Source organism: Callithrix jacchus, chromosome 15, assembly GCF_049354715.1.
Source record: "Callithrix jacchus isolate 240 chromosome 15, calJac240_pri, whole genome shotgun sequence".
Classification (NCBI taxonomy): domain Eukaryota; kingdom Metazoa; phylum Chordata; class Mammalia; order Primates; family Cebidae; genus Callithrix; species Callithrix jacchus.
Window position 1 is genome coordinate 39,660,720 of NC_133516.1, and position 22,356 is coordinate 39,683,075.

General features: G+C 37.6%; 1 protein-coding gene across 49 annotated transcripts in view; it reads left to right on the plus strand.

Annotated features, from left to right (window-relative positions):
- SLMAP (sarcolemma associated protein) overlaps window positions 1-22,356 on the plus strand; it is a 166,195-nt gene that overhangs the window by 100,275 nt on the left and 43,564 nt on the right. For 8 of the 49 annotated variants that reach the window (XM_078351243.1, XM_008981872.5, XM_078351260.1 and 5 more), the window contains exons 9-14: window positions 500-640; window positions 2,091-2,228; window positions 3,773-3,941; window positions 4,030-4,080; window positions 4,563-4,613; window positions 10,759-10,821. In XM_078351243.1, coding sequence (XP_078207369.1) covers window positions 500-640; window positions 2,091-2,228; window positions 3,773-3,941; window positions 4,030-4,080; window positions 4,563-4,613; window positions 10,759-10,821 — 613 coding nt within the window. The remainder of the gene's footprint in view (window positions 1-499; window positions 641-2,090; window positions 2,229-3,772; window positions 3,942-4,029; window positions 4,081-4,562; window positions 4,614-10,758; window positions 10,822-22,356) is intronic. The other 41 variants (XM_078351249.1, XM_008981877.5, XM_078351270.1 and 38 more) reach the window with 7 other exon arrangements.

The following is a 22,356-nucleotide window of genomic DNA, read 5'->3' on the forward strand; positions in this document are numbered from 1 at the left end:
TTGATAGACAGAACCTTAGCCAACTTTGATAGCTTCCTGCTGTCATTTCAGAAAAGATGTTTCAGTCTAATTTTGTACATTTTCTGCCCCAGACATGAAGTCTGCTTTTCCGCCATGGTACTCATATTCCTTTTGTTTTAACCATTGTTTTAAAATGCTCGGTGCTCTTGAAGGTAATTGATTATTTTTGCCCACAAATATAAATATGGTGGCTTATAGAAAATAGGACAAATATAAGAGTAATTATTTTTGTATATTTAGAGAGATTCTCAATTGCCTTTAACTTTTTTTCTCTAGGAAGTGGAAATTAATATGTTTGTGAAGGCATAATTTACTTATACAACTTTTAAATACATCTTTAGTTAATACAGGGCCAGCATCATTTGTGTTTGGAGGTACCTTAATATACAATTTAAAGTGCATCATGTGTTAATTTTTTTCAACACTAAATGCTTTTAAAAAATAACTTGTCTATAATTATAAATATCTTTTATTCTAGAATCAAACAGAAGATAGTTTACGAAAGGAACTTATAGCATTACAAGAGGATAAACATAACTATGAGACAACAGCCAAAGAGTCCCTGAGGCGGGTTCTTCAGGAGAAAATTGAAGTGGTTAGAAAACTTTCAGAAGTTGAGGTATTTCAATTAAAAAAAATACTAAATAGTATTGCGCGTGTTTAAAAAAGTCTCAAACATTCCAGGACACTTTAAACTTGGGTATTATTAGATAGTTAGGAAATATTTTCTGTCTGTCAGATGGGAAGGAACAGTTATGCTGCTTTCATTGACAGGAATTCTCCACATAACCATGTAAATTTTGGTACCTATGCTCCCTAGTCAATGGCTGAGGAAATAAAAGCATAACCAGGGAATCTTATTGTTTGCATTCTGCTTAGGATTCACCCTCCATGCAGCAGACCATGATAGGTGCCAGGGAATTGATTTTCTGTCACTTGGTTTTGCTTTGCTTCTATTTGAGGGTGGTCACTGTAAGGCCAAGCACCTACACTACTTGTTCTTTTTCAATTCACCCTCAAGAGAGGAAAGCTGTGTCTTATATTTAGGAAGTTCAAAGGGGAAATGATCTCCAAGGTCCTTTCTAGGTCTTTAAGGAACAATCAAAATGCAATTTCCATTGCTTTGGGGGGAAAAAACTCTAATTCATAATATATATCACTTTGAACCACTGCAGAATTACCACAGAAATAATGTACTACTGGAATTAGTTAAAATGCTCATCAGAAACTAAATGGTAAACATACCTTTCCATATTACAGGTATAGTTTGTATTGCTACCCCATCCCACAGTGCCTGATTCACTGTCAACTGTCATGTGATTAATTTGATATCTCAAGAAAGAAATGCTAGTTGTCTTTTAATTTTTTTATTAAATTAGTTGCTGTATATTATTAAACTTGCTTTCAAGGATTGATAGGCTTAAAATAGTTTCACTGTTAAAAGCCATACCCATTGACCTTTCAAAAACGTAATTATAGGCTGGGCGTGACGGCTCACGCCTGTAATCCCAGCACTTTGGGAGGCTGAGGTCGGAGGATCACCTAAGGTTGGGAGTTCAACACCAGCCTGACCAACATGAAGACACACTGACTCTACTAAAAATACAAAATTAGCCAGGCGTGTTAGTGCATGCCTGTAATCAATCCCAGCTACTCAGGAGGCTGAGGCAGGAGAATCGTTTGAACCTGGGAGGTGGGGGTTGTGGTGAGCTGAGATCGTGCCATTGCACTATAGCCTGGACAGCAAGAGCGAAACTCCATCTCAAAAAAAAGTGATTATATAAAGGCAGCAAGCATCCTTTTCCTGCCCCTGCTCTCCCTCCACTTTTCTTTTTTTGTTGTTGTTAATTCTTAGTTATGTTTTCTGTTTTAGTGTATACCTGAAGTAAATTGACATTCTTACATCATTTAACTCAGTTTTATATAAAGTCCAGTGCAGATGTTGATTTAAAATTTAAAAATTTTAAAAGTCCATATAATTATACTTTTTAAAAATTGAATTGAGGAGGAATTCTAAAAAACAAATGTACATTTATTCTAATTAAATCACCTGTAAACTTGAATTGCAGCGAAGTCTGAGTAATACTGAAGATGAATGTACCCATCTGAAAGAAATGAATGAAAGGACTCAGGAAGAATTAAGAGAATTAGCCAATAAGTATAATGGAGCAGTTAATGAGATTAAAGATTTATCTGATAAATTAAAGGTATGTATTTACTCTGCCTGAAAGTATGTTAAGCTAATAATCCCTAACACACTGGATAGCTTAAGATTTTAGATGTTGCTGAATAGTTATTGATGTGAAAATTAGCTAACAGTTAAAATTCATAGCGAAAATAAGGTGTCTATATTCCATTTAGCCCAACCTCCATTATTATAGATAAACGAAAGTCTATAAATGCTGACATAGTTCCTCTGGATGCATATGTCGCTAGTGCTTCACAATAGACATCTTTTAATATTTAAGAGGAAGTAGATGAGAATCGGCAAAACTCATGATACTCAGATGTTTTAAAACCTAAAACTGTTTATCTTTAGGCCATCAAAAAGGCAGGGCCCCCTATTTAGTGCTGTACTAGAACCAGCCCGGAGAGAATCTGGGAATGATCTGCTCCCTTTTAGCTTTCAGGGATGCTGTTAACTCTGCTTTACTGCCATTCCCTCTATCTATGAGACATTTAGGATAAGGATAGATCAGATCATAGGGTAATGATAGGGTAATGTCTGGTTGGTCCTTTGAAATATTACAACTGAGGGAAAAAAAAAAAATCTTATAACTTTTTCTGAAGATCCTTCTTGATTTAATTCAAACCATGGATTGAGTGCCTAGAAGATATGTGTTTGTTAAGAAGACCAGAGCACACCCCCGTTGGGTAACCTATGATAGTTTTAAAGGTTGGTCTTATTAAAAGGAGATTGTCATAGTCCATTTGTGTTGCTATAAAGGAATAGCTGAGGCAGGGTAATTTATAAAGATAAGAGGTTTATTTGGCTCACAGTTCTGCTGGGTGAAGCTTCAGGCCGCTTCCACTCATGGCAGAAGGCAAAGTGGAGCTGGCATGTATCCATGGTGAGAGAGGAAGCAAGAGACAGTGTCTGGGAGAAGTGCCAGGCTCTTTTGAACAACCAGCTCTCATGGGACTAATAGAGTGAAAATTCACTCATTACCATGAGGACAGCACCAAGCCATGAGGGATCTGCTCCCAATAACCCAAACACCTCTCATAAACCCCACCTCCAACATTGAGGATCAGATTTCAACACGAGGCTTGGGTGATAAACATCCAAACTGTAGGCATAGGTCTTTTGGAATAATGATTGTGCTATTATCTCTTTAGCTAAACAATTTTGTTTGAAATTTGTTAACATTTTAGAACTTAAAAATGGAAATAATAGTAATTTTAGGGAAAAATCTAACTTCCCTCTTCAAAAGTGTGATTGTTTTTTTTTCCACATTGTCCCTTCACCTCTGAGTGTAGGGACAAGCAAGCAAGTGTACTGAGCCTGCTTGCTTCCTCCCAAGTTTCTCTCTCCTCGGTGTTATGGAGGAATAACCCAAAGCAGGTAATTTCTGACATCAAGTCTTTGTCTTTATAATCTTTACTGGTTTAGAAATTTGAGGTTTACAGATAATGTTCAGTAACATTGAACACTTTTCGTAGAAGTTTAAGTGAATAAAGGCATTCCTGGCTTAGGGCTCTTAAAACAACGTTAGGTTTATTAAATAACTGAATTTTCTTATTTCTCTAGGTAGCAGAGGGAAAACAAGAAGAAATCCAACAGAAAGGACAGGCTGAGAAAAAAGAATTACAACATAAAATAGATGAAATGGAAGAAAAAGAACAGGAGCTCCAGGCAAAAATAGAAGCTTTGCAAGCTGATAATGATTTCACCAATGAAAGGCTAACAGCTTTACAAGGTAAGTTAGCTAATCCAGAAATTTATTTTATTTTATTTTTTCTTTTTATCTGTGAAATATCTTTTTTTTTTTGGACTTTTATTTACAGTACGGTTAGAACATCTTCAGGAGAAAACTCTTAAAGAATACAGCAGCTTAGGTAGGTGTTATCCAAATTTCTTTTTTAAAACTGAATTTTATCCTTAAACTTTTGACCTTGTTTACTGTCTCACACTGAATATTTTAAGGCGTGTTTTACATATTAGGTATAAAGTATCTGTACTCTTTTAGAAAATTTTCTTTAAAAATATGCTTGATTGCCACCAGTGGGCATCATTGTTTTCCTTGAGATGAGTGAACTTTCTGCATCTGAGATGTTCTACTTAGAGATATTTAAATAAGAAAAGTGTATGAACAGCAGTATCCTTTTTCTTTTAAGGTTCTTTGGAAGGCCACTAAGCAGTTATAGCCTTTTCCCAGAATTAATAGAAAATGGCAAATTGAATCCTTCTAGTAAAAATAAACTTAAAGTGTTCTCTACAGTCTTAATCTTAGAAATACAGAAAGCCATGGTTACACTTGAGACCACATTTAAAGTAATACTTTCTTTGATCGGGCAATGATATACTGTCTTAATCCTAGGGATACAAGTTGATGACTTCTTACCTAAAATAAATGGGAGCACAGAAAAAGGTAGTGTAAAAAACTTAAATATTTTTCTTTTATGATATCATTTTAGTAGTTAAGCAGTATAAATTGTTCAGGGTTTAAAGTGTTTGGAAAAGCATGCTTTCACAGATCATTGAACCCCATCATTTAAAAATCAAGCTTTCGGCTGGGCATGGTGGCTCACGCCTGTAATCCAAGCACTTTGGAGGTCAAGGCGGGCGGATCACCTGAGGTCGGGAGTTCAAGACCAGCCTGACCAACATGGTGACACCCCTTCTTAAAAATAAATAAATAAATAAATAAAAATCAAGCTTTCCTAGCTCTTTTTCCCCCACTCTGGTTTTCAAAGAGCTGTGCTACTATTCTGTTTCATCAAGTTCTGCTTCCAGTGATACTTGACCCCCATTTAAAACATTCAAGTTTATTTAACAGCTTATTCAGCCCTTGGACGTGTCATAGAAACTGCTTTCTTTTTATTTTCCACTTTTTTTAATTTTTAATTTTCCCTACCCAAATCTCACTTTGAAAGAAACTGCTTTATCCATTTGTTTCACTGATCAGAGAGAACAGAGTCAGTTTTTTCTGCCACCAGAAAAATCTTTTATTAGTTGTTGCTTCTGTGACCCTTTGTTCAAGACAGCATGGGTTCTCTCTTGCCAAAAACATATAGCCATTGGTTTTCCTGTCACTACATGGGGTACTTTTTACCCAGTGACTTCTATTGTCCTTCAGTCTTGAAGATCCCTAGTCATCCTCCTCCTCTCCCCTTCCATCCAACATTAATTGAGCACTGTGTGCCAGACCCTGCACTAGGTGCTTGGAGTACAGTAGAAATAAAAGTCTTTTCTGTGTTTACCAATCTGCGTGCCTATCATCTCAGTTTTCTACAGAAATTAATAGTAGATATCAGAGCTGATACTCAGAACTTGAATATTTTTTCCTTAGCCAGGCATTGTGCCATGTGCTTATAGTCCCAACTACCTGGGAGGCTGAGGTAGGAGGGTTAACTGAGCCCAGGAAGTTGAGGCTGCAGTGAGCTGTAATTGTGCCACTGCACTCCAGCCTGGGTGACAGAGTGAGACCCTGTCTGAAAGAATGAGGGAGAGAGAGAGAGAAATATTTTTTCCATGTATCAGGGGATATCATAAGTCTTTGGGCAACAATCAAACTGATAAAGTTAGGAGGTGGGTTTTTTGGTTCTGTTTTGTTTGGTTCGTTTTTTATCAAGAACTGGCAGTATAGACTCAGGTAATCGTGTATATGTTAGCTGCAAGGTCAACACCTCATATTGCATATATAATGAATTTTGAAACTCTTAAGAAAAATGTTCATTAATCATTGGTGTTTGACTATTCTATGTATGTTGTGTAAAATGCATTGACTTTTTAAAATTCCAATTTGATGGAATTTCAATTTGAGATTTTTTAAAGGTGTAGTTTATATTCATTGGGATCAAGCAGATTGCTTGACCTCAGGAGTTCCAGAAGAGTCTGGGCATCATGGCAAAACATTGTCTCTACAAGAAATACAAAAATAGCCATGCATGGTGGCACAAGCCTGTAATCCCAGCTACTCAGGAAGCTGAGATGGGAGGATCACTTGAGCCCAGGAGGATGAGGCTGCCGTGAGCTGAAATCACGTCACTGCACCCCTGCCTGAGTGATGGGAGTAAGACCGTGTCTCAAAAAAAAAAAAAAATTTATGCCAGGTGCAGTGGCTCACGCACGCCTATAATCCCAGCACTTTTCGAGGCTGAGGCGGGTGGATCACTTGAGGTCAGGAGTTTGAGACCACCAAGGTCTGGACAACTTGTTGAAACCTGTCTCTACAAAACACACAAAAATTAGCCAGGCATGGTGGCGCACACCTGTAATCCCAGCTACCCAGGAGGCTGAGGAAGGAGAATTGCTAGAACCTGGGAGGCAGAGGTTGCAATCAGTGGGCCCAGATGATGCCACCGTACTCCAACTTGAGCAACAGAGTGAAACTCTGTCTCAGGAAAAAAAAAAAAAATCAATTGGTTATCACCCTCTTGATTTTATATTTATTAATAATGTTAGTATTAACCCAGGCTGAGAACCTTCTATTCATTCCTTCAGTTAAGAGAATCCTTTTATGTACATGGAACCATCTTTATATTGTTTAGAGTTGTGAAATTATTGCTTCAATTTTTTTGCAGTTCCAATTGATTTAGATGAGAATAATAATAGACTGTTTACATATTGCATTAATATAATTATTAAAAGTCTCCTTGATTTTAAGAATAAATATTTCAGATATTTAAAGGTAACTCCTTGATATAATTATTTTTCCCTTATTTGTGTGCTTGCTTTTTGGTAGTGATATATTGAGTGGTATGATAGTGACTAATAGAATATTTTAAAAGAAACTAAGTAATAAATTTCTGGAAATACACCAAAACTTAGTTAAAAATGGACTTTGGAATAAGATAGGTCATGTAATTCCATTCTGAATCACTTGTAATATAATAATGAACAAATTAGCAAGTATCTCAATATTACCAGTGTCCATACCCGTATTATATAATTTTAACTAAATTACTATTTAAATAGTAGAGAGAGGGTCAACTATAGTTGTGAGAATATTTTTAAATATCTGAAGATGTTAAAATTAATAATACTTTTAGTGAATCACATTTTTAAAATTACTTAAATATAATGTAGCTACTAAAAGCCCAGGTTTTGTACTATAAATTTTTTGTATGTCTTAATCTAATAAGCATAATTTGAATATACCTTAGAGAGTAAAGGGCAGTGCTGTCTGAAATAAACATAAGGCTGGGTGTGATGGCTCACACCTATAATCCCAGCCCTTTGGGAGACCAAGGCAGAAGGATTGCTTTTGTCTAGGAGTTCAACACCAGCCTGAGCAACATAGTGAGACCTCATCTCTATTAAAAAAAAAAAATTAGCCTGGCATAGTAGTGTGCGCCTGTAGTCCCAGCTCCTCAGGAGGCTAGCTGGGAGAATCACTTGAGCCCAGGAGGTCAAGGCTGCAATGAGTCATGGTCACACCACCGCACTCAGCCTAGGTGACACAGTGAGACCCTGTCTCAAAAAAATAAAAAATAAATATAATGAGATCTACATACATAATTTAAAATTATCTTCTGGGCAAAGTAGCTTGTTCCTATAATCCCAGTGAGGGAGGATTTTTGTGCCCAGAAACTCGAAACCAACCTGGGCAATATGGTGAGACACCATACGTAAAAAGAAAAAAATTTAAAAAAAAAATTAGTGAGGTGTGGTGGCGTGTACCTACAATCCTAGCACTTTGGGAGGCTCAGAAGGGAAGACTGCTTGAGGCCATGAGTTTGAGACCAGCCTGGGCAGCATAGTGACGCCTGTGTCTCTACACACAATTTAAAAATGGTGGTACACATCTGTAGTCCTAGATACTTGGGAGGCTGAGGAGGGAGGATCCCTTGAGTCCAGGAATTCAGTTTTTAATACGTGTGTGTGTGTGTGTGTGTGTACACCATAATTGGTATATATATATATATATATATATACACACACACACACACACAAAGGGGAATTCATTAAGTATTAACTCATTACAGGGGAGTTCATTAAGTATTAACTTACATAATCACGAGGTCCCACATAGGCCATCTGCAGGCTGAGGAGCAAGGAAAGCCAGCCAAAGTTCCAAAACTGAAGAACTTGGCATCTAGTATTCGAGGACAGGAAGCATCCAGCATAGGAGAAAGATGTAGGCTGAGAGGTAGGCCAGTCTCTCTTTTAACATTTTTCTGCCTGCTTATATTCTAGCCATACTGGCAGCTAATTAGATCGTCTTTACCCAGATTAAGGGTGGGTCTGCCTTTCCCAGCCCACTGGCTCAAATGTTAAATCTCCTTTGACAACACCCTCACAGACACACCCAGGATTAAGGCTTTGTATCCTTCAGTTCATTCAAGTTGACACTCAATATTAACCATCACATATATTAAAAATATACAAAGCTGGGTGCAGTGGTACATGCCTGTTGTCCTAGTTACTTGGGAGGCTAAGGTGGGAGGATCCCTTGAGGCAAGGAATTTGAGGCTGTAGCGCACCATGGTCACATCTGTGAATAACTACTGTACTTGATCCTAGACAACATAGCAAGATCCCATCTCTATAATATATATATAAACAAATAAAACAAATTCTATGGTATATTTTGTCTACAGTATCCAAAATATTATATAAATATTAATATATATTAAAATTATTAATAGATTATTGAAATATTTTTTTCTTACTAAGTCATTTAAATCATTGTACATTTGTTTTATATTTAGGACATCTCAGAACTAGCCACATTTGAAGGGTTCAGTAACTATAGTAGCTAATGGCTATAGTATTGGACAGCACAGGTATATAAATAAAAATCCATAGGAAACTCATATATATAAATAAAATGTATTTTAAGTAGAATGGTTCTCTATCTTTTTATATTAATCTTGGGTTTCATTTAAACCAGTTTAGTAAATATTTTAATATAGAGTTCAGATGAAAGTGTGATTATTAGCTTTGTAAGTAATGTTGGGCTGTCCCTCTTTAATAAATATCATCTTAAGTCCTTTGATGTTGTTCTGAATTATGTTTCAAATATGTTTTTTAAAGTCCTTTGGTTAAAATTTGGTTCCAGATGAGTTTATTCATCTAATATGATGATATAGTTTGAGTTTTGAAAGTGTTACCATGGCTAAAATAGGATTATGAAAAACAACTTTTTATTGAGCAGTTACTATTCTACTGAGGGCTCCTGTTTTGCTTTTCCTAGTTCCAGTTATCAAATTTTTATTTATTAGATTTCTGATTTATTTCAAATTTCTGTTGCAGTTAGTATTTTTGTCTTTTTGAGACTATATTGTATTTCTGTATAGTATTATAGATATGTGATGCATTGATTTCTCCAAAACACAAGTTTTATCAACCCTTTTCCCTCATGTTTTTGTCTTATACTGATGGTGATGTGATGATAGACAGGAGGCTCTGCTCACCGTGTAACTACATAAAGCATAATGATAGATTTTAGTATAGAATTAAAGAAGATAACTAACAGAAAGGATGTAACGAGATGTGAGGTGTGATCAGAGTAGGTGGTGTCTGCCTCTCATGCAAAGTTGAGATGATTGAGGAGTAACATGGCTTGAGCTGGAGGAGAAGGGAAGGAGGCTTTTATACGGAGAGTGGTGCCAACTCATGTCCCCTTTGAAAGATTCTGGTGCTTTCACACTTTCCAGGTAGTCATCATGTCAGAATATGTTTTTAACACTTTAACTTCCAAAATCGATTTGGTAGTTTTGAAAGATATAAATACATGTTGATCACTTCTCAGCCTTTTGGCTAAGATCAAGTATAAATACATGTCGAAGGACATTATCCAGATTCAGAAGTAACTGTTTACATCACAACAAATAAAGATTATTATAAGAAAAGGGCTGAAACTTTTATTTAACTACTGTGTTAGATTTTTATTTTCTCCATCCAATTTTTTAAATGAAAAATAAATTCTGTTTGACTTGAGCAAGACCATTTACCAAGCTCTTATTTTGAAATGGATAGATACTGATTTTGATTATTCAGGCAGAGATAAACAAATTAATGTTTTAATACTGTATGAGGTATAGATTAAGGTGACTCATAAGGGAAGATTGTGAAATAAATATGTAAAACTTAAAATATTACATCAGTTTCTTAAAATTTTTATGGTATTATGATATTCTTAAAGTATTTACCTTTTGCCTCTTAACCGTGAATAGCTTTGAAGAGGGAGTGTTATAGAACAATCACTTGAAAATTAATTTAATAATGACAAATAAAATTAAATTATTTAAGGGTATTTTTTGAACTCTAATGGACAAAAGTGGAAGAAGCATTAAAGTGGAACCATTTAAAGCAATATATTTGTGTGATTTTCTTGAGCTCTTTGGATTAAAAACTGCACCTTTAAAAGCTAACCATTCAGTGTAAAAATGAATAATAATTTTAAGTCATTTGACTCCAAAATATGTCTGCTTTTAGTAACAAAATATATTGAGCCTTTATTAGTCTAGTAGTACCCATGTTTATACATATCAGTTTTCCTACCTTTGCTGTTGGTTTTCAAAGACAGCAACAAACTGTATCCTTAAAGGTGTTTCTTTCTTTATTAGAGCACTTGCTTTCAAAGAGTGGCGGGGACTGCACTTTTATTCATCAATTCATAGAATGCCAGAGTGAGTACAGAGTATTTTTCACATTGATTTTGATGAAGTTAGGGGCTAAAACTGAAAAGTGAGAGGTAAAATGAGGATTTCAATGTGTTTGTTATAGCAGAAATACTTAAAAGGCCATCTTCAGACAGCAGCAAACCTTTTCATACTGTTTATGTTTCTCTCTTTTGAGAAAAATATTTCTGTTGGATTTGCCTTCACAGAGCTGAGCATTTCATATTAGCTACCATAAAAAGGGGAGAAACTTTCAAGCTTGTTAATTTTCAGATTCCTTAATAAATTTCTTAAGAGTAAATGAAACCACAAAAATAATTATTTAGTTTGGGCGTTCCATTCTGAAGATGGCCCTCAGAATAGCAGGAGCTTTCTCGAGAGGTAGTAGCATTCGATTGTCCTACAATCTAACCTCAACTACAAAGCCTTGGGAAATTTTACAAGGCTATCATTAAGAATATTTTAAAGAAGCCAGGTGTGGTGGCTCAAGCCTGTAATACCAGCAGTTTGGGAGGCCAAGCCAGGTGGATTACTGGAGGTCAGGAGTATGAGACCAGCCTGGCCAACATGGTGAAACCCGTTTTTACTAAAAATACAAAAATTACCCAGGCATGGTGGCGCACGCCTATAATCCCAGCTGCATGGGAGGCTGAGGCAGGAGAATCACTTGAACCTAGTAGGCAGAGATTGCAGTGAGCTGAGATCACACCACTGTACTCCTGTCTGGGCAATAGAGCAAGACTCTGTCTCAAAATAAATAACTAACTAAATAAATAAAATATTTTAAAGATAGAGTGGCTTGGCTGGGCACAGTGGTTCATGCCTATAATCCTAGCACTTTTGGAGGCCAAGGCAGGTGGATCACCTGAGGTCAGGAGTTTGAGACCAGCCTGGCCAACATGGTGAAACCCCATCTCTACCAAAAATATAAAAATTCGCCGGACATGGTGGCAAGCGGCTGTAATCCCAGCTACTTGGGAGGCTGAGGTAGGAGAATTGCTTGAACTCAGGAGGCAGAGGTTGCAGGAAGCTGAGATCACATCACTGCACCCCAGCCTGGGGTGACAATAGCAAGACTCTGTCTCAAAAAAAAGGAAAGCCGTGGTGGCGGTTGCTCATGCCTATAATCCCAGCACTTTGGGAACCTAAGGTGGGTGGATCACTTGAGGTCAGGTCAGGAGTTCAAGACCAGCCTGACCAACATGATTAAACCCCATCTCTACTAAAAATACAAACAATTAGCTGGGAATGGTGATGGGTACCTGTAATCCCAGCTACTCAGGAGGCTGAGGCAGGAGAATCACTTGAACCCAGGAGGCAGAGGTTGCAGTGAGCCAAGATTGTGCCATTCCAGCCTGGGCAACAAGAGTGAAACTCCATCTCAAAAAAAAAAGATACATTGGCTTTTGAAGTGATTTATACCTCTGCTGAATTCTGAAGAAAATATAATGAATTCCTTTTTACTTGAAAGTCACAAAAGCTGCTTAAATCTATAACAATTGTGAGGTTATCATATTCTCTTGGTTTTATTAAGTAAAGGTCATCTTGTGTAGTAAAGATTTGTTAATAATGTCTGTGCTTTTTCCTTTCTCAAGCATTCTTATTTTGCCCTCCCTTTAGTTGAAATATAGGTCCCAAGTTTTTATGCTCATAATTTCATTTTGTAGATATTCATGCATATGTGCTCCCTGCCACCCTGCCCCACTACCTCAGCATCACTTGGGGATTGTAAGGATCATACCTCCTAATTACAACAGACACAAAGTCAACACATCAAATGTTATATTCCTTAGAGCTCCTTCAAGGAAACTGAGAATTTCATTTAATGTTTTTTGCTGAGCTTCTGTTTTAGCAGTTTTTGATACTACAGTATTAAGTTTAATATTATTTTGAGGCAATTTATTTAATGTGTCGTATTTCTTTGTCCTTTTAAAACAATATTTATAAAGCAAAGATTAGTACATCTTTTTGTTACCTTCTAATTACTAAATCTCATTGTTATGGGAAATTGGCACTGGGATCTGGGGCAAAATAATTGGTGTCCACTGATAATCAACTAAAAGAATATATAATCTAAAATGCAAATCTTTAGGCCAGGTGCTGTGGCTCACATCTATAATCCAACACTTTGATGGGCCCAGGCAGGAGGATCCCTTGAAGCCAGGAGATTGAGACGAGCTTGGGCAAAATAGTGAGACCCCATCTCTACAAAAAAAACTTTAAAAAGTTATCCAGGAGGGGCTGAATGCTGTGGCTCATGCCTGTAATCCCAGCACTTTAGGAAGCTGAGGCAGGCTGATCACTTGAGTCAGGAGTTGGAGACCAACATGGAGAAACCCCGTTTCTACTAAAAATACAGAAAATTAGCTAGGCGTGGTAATGCACGTCTGTAGTCCCAGCTACTCAGGAGGCTGAGGCAGGAGAATCACTTGAACCCAGGAGATGGAGGTTGCAGTGAGCCGAGATTGCGCCACTGCACTCCAGCCTGGGTGACAGAGCAAGACTCTGTCTCAACAACAACAGCAAAATTATGCAGGAGTGATGGCACATGTATGTAGTCCTAGCTACTCAAAAAGCTGAGGTGGGAGGACCCCTTGAGCCCAGGAGCTCAGTGCTGCGGTGAGCTATGGTCATGCTACTGCACTATAACCTAGGCAACAGAGCAAGTCTCTGTCTGTCTCTAAAAAAGTAAAATACAAATCTTGGCCAGGCGCTGTGGCACATGCCTGTAATCCCAGCACTTTGGGAGGCTAAGGTGGGTGGATCACAAGGTCAAGAGATCAAGACCATCCTGGCCAACATGGTGAAAGCTTGTCTCTACTAAAAATACAAAAATTAGCTGCAGGTGATGGCACGCGTCTGTAACCCAGCTACTCGGGAGACTGAGGCAGGAGAATCGCTTGAACCCGGGAGATGGAAGTTGCAGTGAGCCAAGATTGTGCCACTGCACTCCAGCCTGGTGACAGAGCGAGACTCCATCTCAAAAAAAAAAAAAAAAAATACACATCTTTAGAAGAAAGATTTTTATTTTGAATTTCTAAGGTTTATATTTTGAATCCTAAGAAATGAGAGTAAGTAATTATCAAAAGAATGTTTACTTGGTTATAATTTGCAAAAATCCTTGTTTTATTTTGTTATTATTCCTGGCTTACTTAAAACTTTTTGCCAGTAGTCCCAGCTACTCAAGAGGCTGAGGTGGGAAGATCACTCAAGCCTAAGGCATAGTGAGACTCTATCTCTTTGTAAAAAAAAAAAAAGAGCTGGGCAAGGTGACTCACCCCTATAATCCCAGCACTTTAGGAGGCTGAGTCAGGTGGATCACTTGAGGACAGGAGTTCAAGGTGAGCCTGACCAACACTGTGAAACCCCATCTCTACTAAAAATATAAAATACAACATCCCAGCACTTTGGAAAGCCCAGGCAGGTGGATCACAAGGTAAGGAGATGGAGACCATCCTGGCCAAAATGGCGAAACGCCATTCTTACAAAAAATTAGCCGGGCATGGTGGTGTGTGCTTGTAGTCCAAGCTGTTTGGGAGGCTGAGGCAGGCAAATTGCTTGAACCCGGGTGGCAGAGGTTGCAGTGAGCCAGGATCACACCACTGCATTCCAGCTGGGCTACAGAACAAGACTCTGTCTCAAACAAAACAAAACAAAAAAACAAAATTAGGCTGGGTGTGGTGGCTCACCCTTGTAATCCCAGCACTTTGGGAGGCTGAGGCAGGTGGATCACAAGGTCAGGAGTTCAAGACCAGCCTGGCCAAGATGGTAAAACTCTGCCTCTACTAAAAATACAAAAAATTATCCAGGCATGGTGGCAGGCACCTCTACTCCGAGCTACTCGGGAGGCTGAGGCAGGAGAATTGCTTGAACCTGGGAGGTGGAGGTGGCAGCGAGCCAAGATGGCACCACTGCACTCCAGCCTGAGCAACAGAGCGAGACTCTGTCTCAAAAACAAAAAAAAAGGGGATGATACTATTTAGGTAGATTAAGATGAAGGTGAGAGAAGCCAGGCATGGTCACTCATGCTTGTAATCCCAGCACTTTGGGAAGCCGAGGCAGGGGGATTGCTTGAGTTCAAGACCAGCCTAGGCAACAGAAAGAGACCCTATCTTAAAAAAAAATTAGCTGGGCATGGTGGTGGGCACCTGTAGTCTCAGCTACTCAGGAGGCTAAGGCAGGAGAATCACTTGAACCTAGGAGATAGGAGTTGCAATGAGCCAAGATCATGCCATTGCGCTCCAGCCTGGGCAACAAGAGTGAAAGTGTCTCAATTCAAAACAAAACAAAAAAAGAAAGAAAGAAAACCTTTTTACTTTTTAATGTCTATTTTATTATTGAACATTTCACTTAAAATAGTATAAAATACTTAGCTGCGTTTATAACACAGAATAAAGTTTGCTTTAAATATATAAAAGCTGTTTTAAGAGTTTTGTTGAATCAAAGTTATGGAGGAAAATGGACCAAATAAACATGCAGAAATAGCACAGAATTTATACAAATTACACCAAATCCCTTCTATGGGAATGTTAGGCAGCTAATAAAATGATGTTTATGAAGACTATATAATAGCATGGGAAAATACTAAACAGGTAGTATGTACATAAAGGAAAAAAATCAAAATATAAAATTCCATTTTTGTCCACCCTTTTGTGGACCAAAGAACAGGAAAAAAGCCAGGTGTAGTGGCTCATGCCTGTAATCTCAGCACTTTTGGAGGCCAAGGTGGGAGGATTGCTTGAGCCCAGGAGTTTGCAACCAGCCTGGGCAACATAGTGACACCTCATCTATACAAAAAAATTAGTTGTCCATGATGATGACACGCTTGTGTCACAGCTACTCAGGAGTCTGAAGCAGGAGGATTGCTTGAATTCATGAGGTCAAGGCAGCAATAAACCATGATCATACCATTGCACTCCAGCCTGGGCTGCAGACCAAGAACCTGTCTCAAAACAACAACAACAGAAAATAAGTATTCCCAGACATCTGAATCCTTTGGGTCCTTGAATGCAAACAGGGAAAGTTTAGACTAAGTTCTGGTAGCTAAGGAGAGGCCTGCTATTGGAATCTGTTTAGTTCTGAGTTTCAGGTAGCAAGTAGTAAGCATTTGGTTATTAGTGATTCCAGAGGTATTTAGAATTTTCCAAATCTGTTTGTTTTCTTAAATTTGGGTAACCAGAATTGGGAAAAAGTGAGGGTTGCTTCTGTTTTGACTTGTTGTCAGAAGGAACATTTTGTCATTTTATGATATGCTGTCATTGTAAAAATTGTTGTGTTTTTATCCTTAATATTATAAGCAAGACAAATTCAGCAAATATCTTAAGTAAATTTATACCCAAGCACTTTTAAAGCAATTTTGGATTACATATTAACAGGCACATAAGGTTTTTTGCCATTATTTTCATTGACAGGTACCTTGAACTGATTGATAATTTTGAATATAAAGTATATATTTGTGTGCGGTGCCACTTCATGCTTCATGTCTTTTAATAAGAAAATGTTAAATATGTAGCTTCCATTATTTATTAGTGCTTTTATGGTGTAATTCACCATGTGTTTTAAAAATTAGAAAGCAGGGCCAGGCGCAGTGGCTCACACTTGTAATCCCAGCACTTCGGGAGGCCGAGGCGGGCTGATCACAAGGTTAGGAGATCAAGACCATCTGGGCTAGTGTGGTGAAACCCTGTCTCTACTAAAAATAGAAAAAGATTATTAGCTGGACCTAGTGGCGCATGCCTGTAGTCCCAGCTACTCAGGAGGCTGAGGCAGGAGAATTGTTTGAACCCAGGAGGCAGAGATTTCAGTGAGCCGAGATTGCACCACTGCACTATAGCCTGGGTGAAAGTGCAAGACTCTATCTCAAAAAAAAAAAAAAAAAAAAAAAAAATTAGAAAGCAGATAGTTTATGTCAATAGGGTTTTTCAAGTCTGTCTTTAATATAATGACAGATTTTTTATGTTTATGTGTATGAATCTATAAGAACAATTTGGTTGTTGGCTCTTCCATTTACAAGTTGTGAATTGGAACACTTTTCAATTTTTTTTTTTGTGGCAAAACAGACTTTTTAAAGAAAAAAATCTCATTTTGGAGAAAACCTTTAAATTCCAGACAAAAAAAATTGGACTTTGAACAGAGATTTAAATAGTGTTGTGTATAATTTCAGAACTGCAAAGTAAATATTCTCTATTAAAAGATCTTTAGAGCATGCAATCTAGAATTAGCAAGTCTTTCCGGTAAAGCTTGCTAAAAAGGCTTCAGCAATATTTTCCTCTTCAGGAATTCAGACGTGAGCTTGGTTTAGGCAAAACTCCACATTCAGTGTTCTCTGCAAATTTTAGTTTCTTAAAGTTTATCATATAAACTTAATGGATACATTGAGACTTTTTGTGTTCTGCTAAAGATGCTTTCTGAGTACAAATTATGTGTGGCTAAATCTGTTTCATACATATCCGTGAACTCTGTCACCTGATTAACTTGTATGCTTAGTGGAAAGATGAAGGGTGAAAGGACATGGAGAACTGCCATCACTTGGGCATAGAGCAAGAGACAGCCTTCTCTGGACTGCTGCCTGCCCCTCTGATTTCTTTTGCTACTGTCTGTCCTCATGAGAAGAGAGGCATCACTGCTGAATGCCAGAGAAATTTTTCTCTGAGGTCTGCTTTGTAGAGACAAACTGCCCACTCCCCAAGGGCATTTCTCTTTTGATGATAGAGTTAGTCAGTGCCCTAAAGTAAACCTCATGCCTTGTATTCTTTCCTTGAACACCTGAGATCTGAGAATGTGTTCTTAATCCATGTTGATTATGATTATGAGACTTAACTTTTTGTTATTGTTATTAGTTTAATTTTGTTAATGTTTCATGTCTTACTGTTTTTTTCCCGATTTCCAAAAAAAATCTCTCTGCCTCCCACCCCCATAACTAGGAAAAATTTTAGTCACTATCTGTATATGCTTTTCTCGTTCCCTCTTTTCTCTTAGGGCTTTGCTTTCACATAGAAATAGCCTTATTTGGAGTAATGCATTGAATTCATGTTGCTCATGTGACTGCATATTTATTTTTCATCACTCTGTGAGGTCAGCCTCTCTGAACAATCTCAGTATTCTGATTACATATTCTACTTGAAACAGATTTTTATATTTTCGTTTTGTAAACTTTTATTTCTCTAAGCCAAAGCAGTTTATGGCAACTAATAGAAAACATTGGGCGTGTTTCTGTGCTCATAATAGGCTATGTCCCTGTAACAGGAAAACTCTGAGAGTAAGCTAGATGCTAATTTTATTTTTTTATTCTCAGAGTGGTTTGTCCAGTCTAGGCTGTATTGGAGAGTTGTTTGTTTGTACTCATCATTTCCTTAGTCCATTTTCTAACATATCTACCAGATTTTCTCCTAGTATAACTTCCCAGTTGACAGTCCTAAATTCATGCCAGCAGTTTTTGTATGTATACTGTTGCTTCTTAAAAAACATCTGTTTCCATATTCTTGAAATTGGTCCCTTTCATTTTATTTTCAGTCTATCCTTGAATTCTAAATCCTTTTTCCCCATTTTTTTCTTTCTTTTTTTTTTTTTAAACAGAGTCGTGCGTGGTCGCCCTGGCTGGAGTGCAGTGGTACAATGTCGGCTCACTGCAACCTCTGCCTCCTAGGTTCAAGCAATTCTCCTATCTCAGCCTCCCAAGTAGCTGGGATTACAGGTGCCCCCCACCATACCCGGCTAATTTTTTGTTGTTGTTTGTTTCTGTATTTTTAATAGAGACAGAGTTTCGCCATGTTGGCCAGGCTGGTCTCAAACTCAGGTGATCCATCCACCTTGGCCTCCCAAAATGCTGGAATTACAGGCGTGAGCCACTGCACCCGGCCTCCTCCTTCATAAGTTTTAGGGCAAATAACTTCTGGAACTGTTTTCATGAAAAGGCACAACATCTTTTATAGCAAGAGTTACTTTAACATTTAATTTTGCTGCAGTAATGAGTAACCTCATGAAAGTCTGTATTATTAAAACTGGGAACCTCATCAGAGCCTCTCCTGTGAGGTTCTATGTCTCTATTTCTGCTTCATTAATTATTTTAGGAGGGAAATAATTTTCTGGTTTGAATGCCAATTGTAACTTAATTTGTATCTTGATATTAATTCTAATCTCAGTTTTTTCATCATATTTGCCCTTGGTGATCTTTCAGGTAACTTTAGCTCATTTCTATTTATAATGTTCAATCAGAGGGATCTTGATGTCAATTCTGGTTCACTCTCACTGGCAGTATGATACTGGGAAAATTGACCTCTTTAAACCTTGATTTCCTCATTTATAAAGTGGAATGGTAGTATCTATCTTAGAGAATTATGAAAATTAATTGAGATAGTATTTATTAAGTGCTGTAAGTAATACATGGCACACTGAAAGGTATATTAGTTAACAGGCAGAAAACATGTTGGAGAGGTGTAGAAGCTGTACATAATTACCAGTATGCATGCCATTTTAAAAATTTGGTGTCAAACACATTATTTTGATGTCCTAGTCATAACATTTTCTTAATGAAACCCAATTTTGAGACTTAGAAATATTTTCTAGGTTGGCAGTTACAGCAGCAGATTGTCTCCTTCTTTTATATTTACTCCTTCCTCTCTTCCAGTCAATTTATCCCATATCCATAGGCAACTGACATCAGTATCAGATAGTCTGTGCTATTTGAGTTTATCTTCTGCTTTAGTGTTTCAATTAGGTGTAGCTGTCAAGCATGGAAAATGACTCTGGATTTAAGGACTCAATCCAATCTTGGGACAGCTGTCTCAAACTTCTGGGCTCAAGTGATCCTCCTCATTTGGCCTTTCAAAGCATTGGGATTACAGGCATGAGCCACCATGCTCAGCATCCTTTGAACTTCTTTTGAATGTATTGTTTGCATTGTTTCTCATTTTTTATTTTATGCCACATAGTAGTATGGTTAGTACATAATTTATTTCTGTCAACCAAGAAGTAAATTTGGTTCTCTCTGTTCAGTCTTTGACAAGATTCGACAGTCTTCTGACTAAACTAAATTCTTAGATGATGGTTCTTAAATGTCAAACATATTATACTGCCAGTTCTAAGCCTTGGTAGGTTCCCTACAGAAATGCCTGCACATATATATCAGGTACAAATTTAAGAATGTTCATAGCAGCATTATTCACATTAGATCCAAACTAGAAACAGCCAAAAAGACCCTCAGTAGTTAAATGGATAAACACACTGGGGCATATTGGGTGGAAAAAAAGCCTGACACAAAAGAATATATGCTATATAGTATTCCATTTATATGAAGTTCAAAACCACTAAAATTATATTATTTGGTCAAGTATATTGGGTAAATGACTATAAAGAAAGATAAGAAATTAAATGCCATAAAAGGATAGTTAGTTACCTTTATGGGAGATGAAGGGGTTTTTATCGGAGGGAAGAAAGTGGAGGGCTGTAGGGATTGGTGGGATAGTTCTATTCCTGACTTGGACTGTGGTCACCTAGACATTTGCTTTATGAAAATGTATTAACCTCTACCTTTTGTGGGGTTTTCTGTTTTTTTGAGATGGAGGTTTGTTCTTGTTGCCCAGGCTGGAATGCAATGGATCTGTCTCAGCTCACTGCAATCATTGCCTCCCAGGTTCAAGCAATTCTTTTGCCTCAGCCTCCTGAGTTTACAGGCATGAGCCACTACGCCCAGCTAATTTTGTATTTTTAGTAGAGATGGGGTTTTTCTATGTTAGTCAGGCTGCTCTGGAACTCCTGACCTCAGGTGATCCACCCCCACTTGGCCTCCCAAAGTTCTGGGATTACAGGTATGAGCCATTGTGCCTGGCCTCCCTTTGTGTTTTATATTCCTTTTTGTATATCATTTTTTAAAATAATAAATATCGTTTAAAAGTAGTGAAAAATGAATCATCACTTCTCTAGAGTATCCCTCAATAAAGAGAGTTTTAAGGCCACGTACAGTGGCTTATGCCTGTAATCCTAGTACTTTGAGAGGCCAAGGTGGGAGGATCACTTGAGTCCGGGAGTTTGAGACCATCCTGAGCAACATAGTGAGACCATGTCTCTACAAAAATAAAAATAAATTATCTGGGCATGGTGACACATGCCTATAGTTGTAGCTGCGTGAAGGCTGAGGTGGGAGGATCACTTGAGCCCTAGAGCAGGAGGCTGCAGTAAGCAAAAATAAATTATCTGGGCATGGTGACACATGCCTATAGTTGTAGCTGCCTGAAGGCTGAGGTGGGAGGATCACTTGAGCCCTAGAGCAGGAGGCTGCAGTAAGCCATGATTGCACCACTGCACTCCACTCTGGGTGACAGAGTGAGACATTATCTCAAAAAGAAAAAACAGAGTTTTAAAAAAGAAAGAATGCCTTCTATTCTATCTCTCTTTCAGTTATACCAAGTTAGATAGCACTTTCAAGACCTGCAGTTATAATGACAGGAAAGTTCTCTCTTAAGTCTCTGAAGGGGTAAAGTGAGAGGCAGAGATCTCTGATCTCACCTTGATTGTATGTATTACACTAGTGACTCCCAAAGCATTGAGGTCTCTATACCAAGTTTGAGACTCAATGGTTATAGACGTTTTTAATATATATTTTTTCTTTATTTACAGACCTCTAGTGATTCACAAAATTTGAAGATATAACTTTAAATAATTTCAATAGTGATAATAGCAGCTAATTAGCCAGGAGCAGTTATACATGCCTGTAGTCCCAACCACTTGGGAAGCTGAGGCCAGAGGATCCCTTGAGCCCAGAAGTTGGAGGCTGCAGTTCACAATGATCATGCTGTGAAAAACCATAGTACACCAGCCTGGGCAATGTAGCAAGAGGCCATCTCGTAAATAAATAAATAAAAGCAGCTAATTATTATTTAGTACTTATAAACCAGTACTGTACATACTTCTAATATATATTAACTTATTTAATTTAATCCTTTTTTTTAGAATGAAAAAACATTCAAATAATTTTTTATTTTGATCCCTTTAAACATAGTTGCTCAATTTATTCCACAAAGATTAAATATGTATGTACCAGACATTATTTTAACTGTTGGGTTATTAGAAGTGAGTAAGACAAAGAAAGCTTTGCCTTCATGGAGTTTACATTCTCTTGAGGAGACAAATACTAATAAACTAAAAAACTAAATGTTAGGAAGTGATGAGTCCACTGAAGAAAACAAAGACTAGAAGGGGATAGGGAACGACAAAAGGAGTATGTGACTGAACAGAGATGGAGCTAAGCTGAGTAGTGTGTGTGTCTGGAAAAAGTGTGTGAAATAAAAATCATATGAAACCCCAAGACCTTGATTGGAGTTTTAGAAGAACTCAAACACCTTTTTAAAATAAAAGACTGGGTAATAAATATTTTAGGCTTTGCAGGCTGTAAGGTCTCTTGCAACTACTCAGTCCTGCCATTGTAGGGGAAAGTAACCATGGAAAATATGCAAATGAATGGACCCGGCTGTGTTCCCATAAAACTTTATTTGCTAAACAGACAGCAGGTTGGATTTGACCCCATGGGGATATAGTTGGCTGACCCCT